The 2280-nt window shown below is 41.1% G+C and overlaps 1 protein-coding gene across 1 annotated transcript in view; it reads left to right on the top strand.

Moving 5' to 3' along the window:
* CDK7 (cyclin dependent kinase 7) overlaps window positions 1-982 on the top strand; it is a 19347-nt gene extending 18365 nt beyond the window's left edge. The window contains exon 12 of the mRNA XM_004703691.2: window positions 790-982. Within this exon, the coding sequence (XP_004703748.1) occupies window positions 790-818 (29 nt within the window). The 3' untranslated portion in view covers window positions 819-982. The remainder of the gene's footprint in view (window positions 1-789) is intronic.
* Window positions 983-2280: the final 1298 nt, after the last annotated feature.

Genomic DNA, 2280 nt, shown 5'->3' with positions numbered 1-2280 from the left:
TCTTAATGACTCCAAAAGCAAACATCAGTCAAGCCTGTAGAAGATGCCATCGTCACCTGGCCCAAAGAAAGCTCATCGAGTGAAATCAAAGATCAAGAGGATGCCCATTTATTTTTTTGATGTGAGGGGGATAGTGCATTTGGAGTTCATTCCACCAGGTCGGACTGTTAATCAAGCTTTCTATTTATAGAGGTTCTGAAAAGATTGTGTAACAGTGTGCAACAAAAGAGCCTGATTTGTGGCAAACGGGGGACTGGTTTTGCTACTGCTACCACAATGCTTCTGCTCATGCAGCCATCTCAGTGCACCAGTTTTTGGCAAAGCATGCCTCTCTTGCCCCACCCACCTGACTTACCTGACCTCACTTCCTGCCACCTTTTGTATGTTTCTGTGAATGAAGGGGAGCATGAGGACAGCAATTTGATGATGTAGAAGAGTTGAAGAAAAAACGAGGGAGGTGATGTCAGCTATCCTAACAGATGAGTTTTTTAATGTTTCCAAGATTTGACAAATTTATTAAGTGTAATGGAGAGTACTTTGAAGGTAATGAGGTTGTTTTGTCAAAAAAAATTTAAATACGTAGCTTTGGGGGGGAAATCCCAGACTCTCTTTAGTTGGTGGTGAGAACTACTAGTGTGTATTTGTTCCCTTCACACATCCCTCCTGGTGCGTAACATTCAGCAAGTGCTGTCTGAAAGGTGGTAGGTAGAATAAATAGTTGGAATATAGTGACTGGGTACAATTACAATAAGATTAAAGGTAAACACTTTTTGTCTTTTTACTACCTAGGAGGATTGCCTAAGAAACTAATTTTTTAACTGTGGAGAAGACTGGACAGTATTTCACAGCTGAAGGAACAGTCAAAAAAGATCATGAAGAAGTAGTAAACAAAGGCTGTAGACTTGAATTTGTAAATATTCTATACGTGTAAAATATATGAAACTGGATTATTTTTATTAAATGTATTTTAAAGCAAGTGTAATTCTTGTTTTCTGATTATGAGTAAAATAAGCTCAATTCTCTGAACTATAGAATTGAAAATGCATTAGGAAACCCTACTAAAAGTAATTATCAGTTGTTTGGGGAAATGGTCACGTAGCATCACAATTTTATCAAAAAAGACATTGTCTTTTAACCCATAGAAAATATTAGTAGTAATACCATAAATCACCTATTACCCAGAATTAACAGATGCTAATTTAAGAGAATGAAGGGCTCATTGATACTTCTTTCCATTTCCATTTCTTGCTTCTCATCTTCCCCAAGATGACAACGACAACTTCAGGGAATACTTTTAGTTTAACGCTTAATGATTATCTTGGGAAAATAGTTCCAGTGGTCCATCCATCTTTGCAACCCACTGCAGCTCCTGGTGGCACTACAGTACAGAGTAGCGCTGTCCCATACATCTGGGGAGCCCCCAAGGGCAGTACTAGTCTGTGCTGTAGGGTCTCTATGAGTCAGAATTAGCTCAGTGGCAGTGAGACTCAGCGAGAGCTGCCCCCCAAAGTTTCCACGACTAATCTTCATGAAAGCGGATTGCCACATGGTCTTCCACTGAACCACCACTGGTGGTTTTGAGCCACTGACCTCCACAGGCAGCTGAGCACTTTAGCCACTGTGCCCCACCAGGGCTTCTCATTCAATATCCTTACTGGTCCAGGAAGTCAGGATTCCATGAGAACTTAAAATTCTGGTCCATTTATCCAGCACTGTTTTAATTCTTTGTGCTAATACGATAAATCTCATTTAATTGCCATATAATAGTATTTCATATTACTACACAACCCTATTTACCCATGTTTTCTTCATAGACTACGTTCTTTTTCTACTGCCATGTAACAGATTCTACAACGTCGCAGCTTCCCGCACTGACTCTATTCTGTAGGTCACATACCTGGCATTGCTCAACTAGGTTTTTTGCTGAGTGTTAATTCAACAAACCGAAATCAGGATGTCCAAATTATTTTTCTGGAGGCTCTAAGAAGGTTGTTTGCAAGCTTTTCCACTTCCTTCGACCGCTTTTGGAGTAAATTCCCTATGTCCTTTCTGGCTGTCAGTCAGGGGGCGCTCAGTTTATTGAGGCGCAGCCTTCAGGCCTTCAACTGGCTGGCACTCAGCCTTAGCCACTGCCAGTGGGGCAATGCCACTTGGAAATTGAGATCTCAGCTGGCAACGGTGATCTGCACAGTAAAGTGACCAGATGTTAACTTTGGTAAAGCGGGACACCATTGATAAAACTCATATCCTGGTGAAATAGCCACATGGCAGCCGAAAACC

The sequence above is a fragment of the Echinops telfairi genome, unplaced genomic scaffold, assembly GCF_000313985.2.
Source record: "Echinops telfairi isolate 266 unplaced genomic scaffold, ASM31398v2 ScPeMD7_7469;HRSCAF=8507_1, whole genome shotgun sequence".
Taxonomy (NCBI): domain Eukaryota; kingdom Metazoa; phylum Chordata; class Mammalia; order Afrosoricida; family Tenrecidae; genus Echinops; species Echinops telfairi.
The sequence above is the reverse complement of the archived record's forward strand: the minus strand, read 5'-3'. Positions and strand labels throughout refer to the sequence as shown.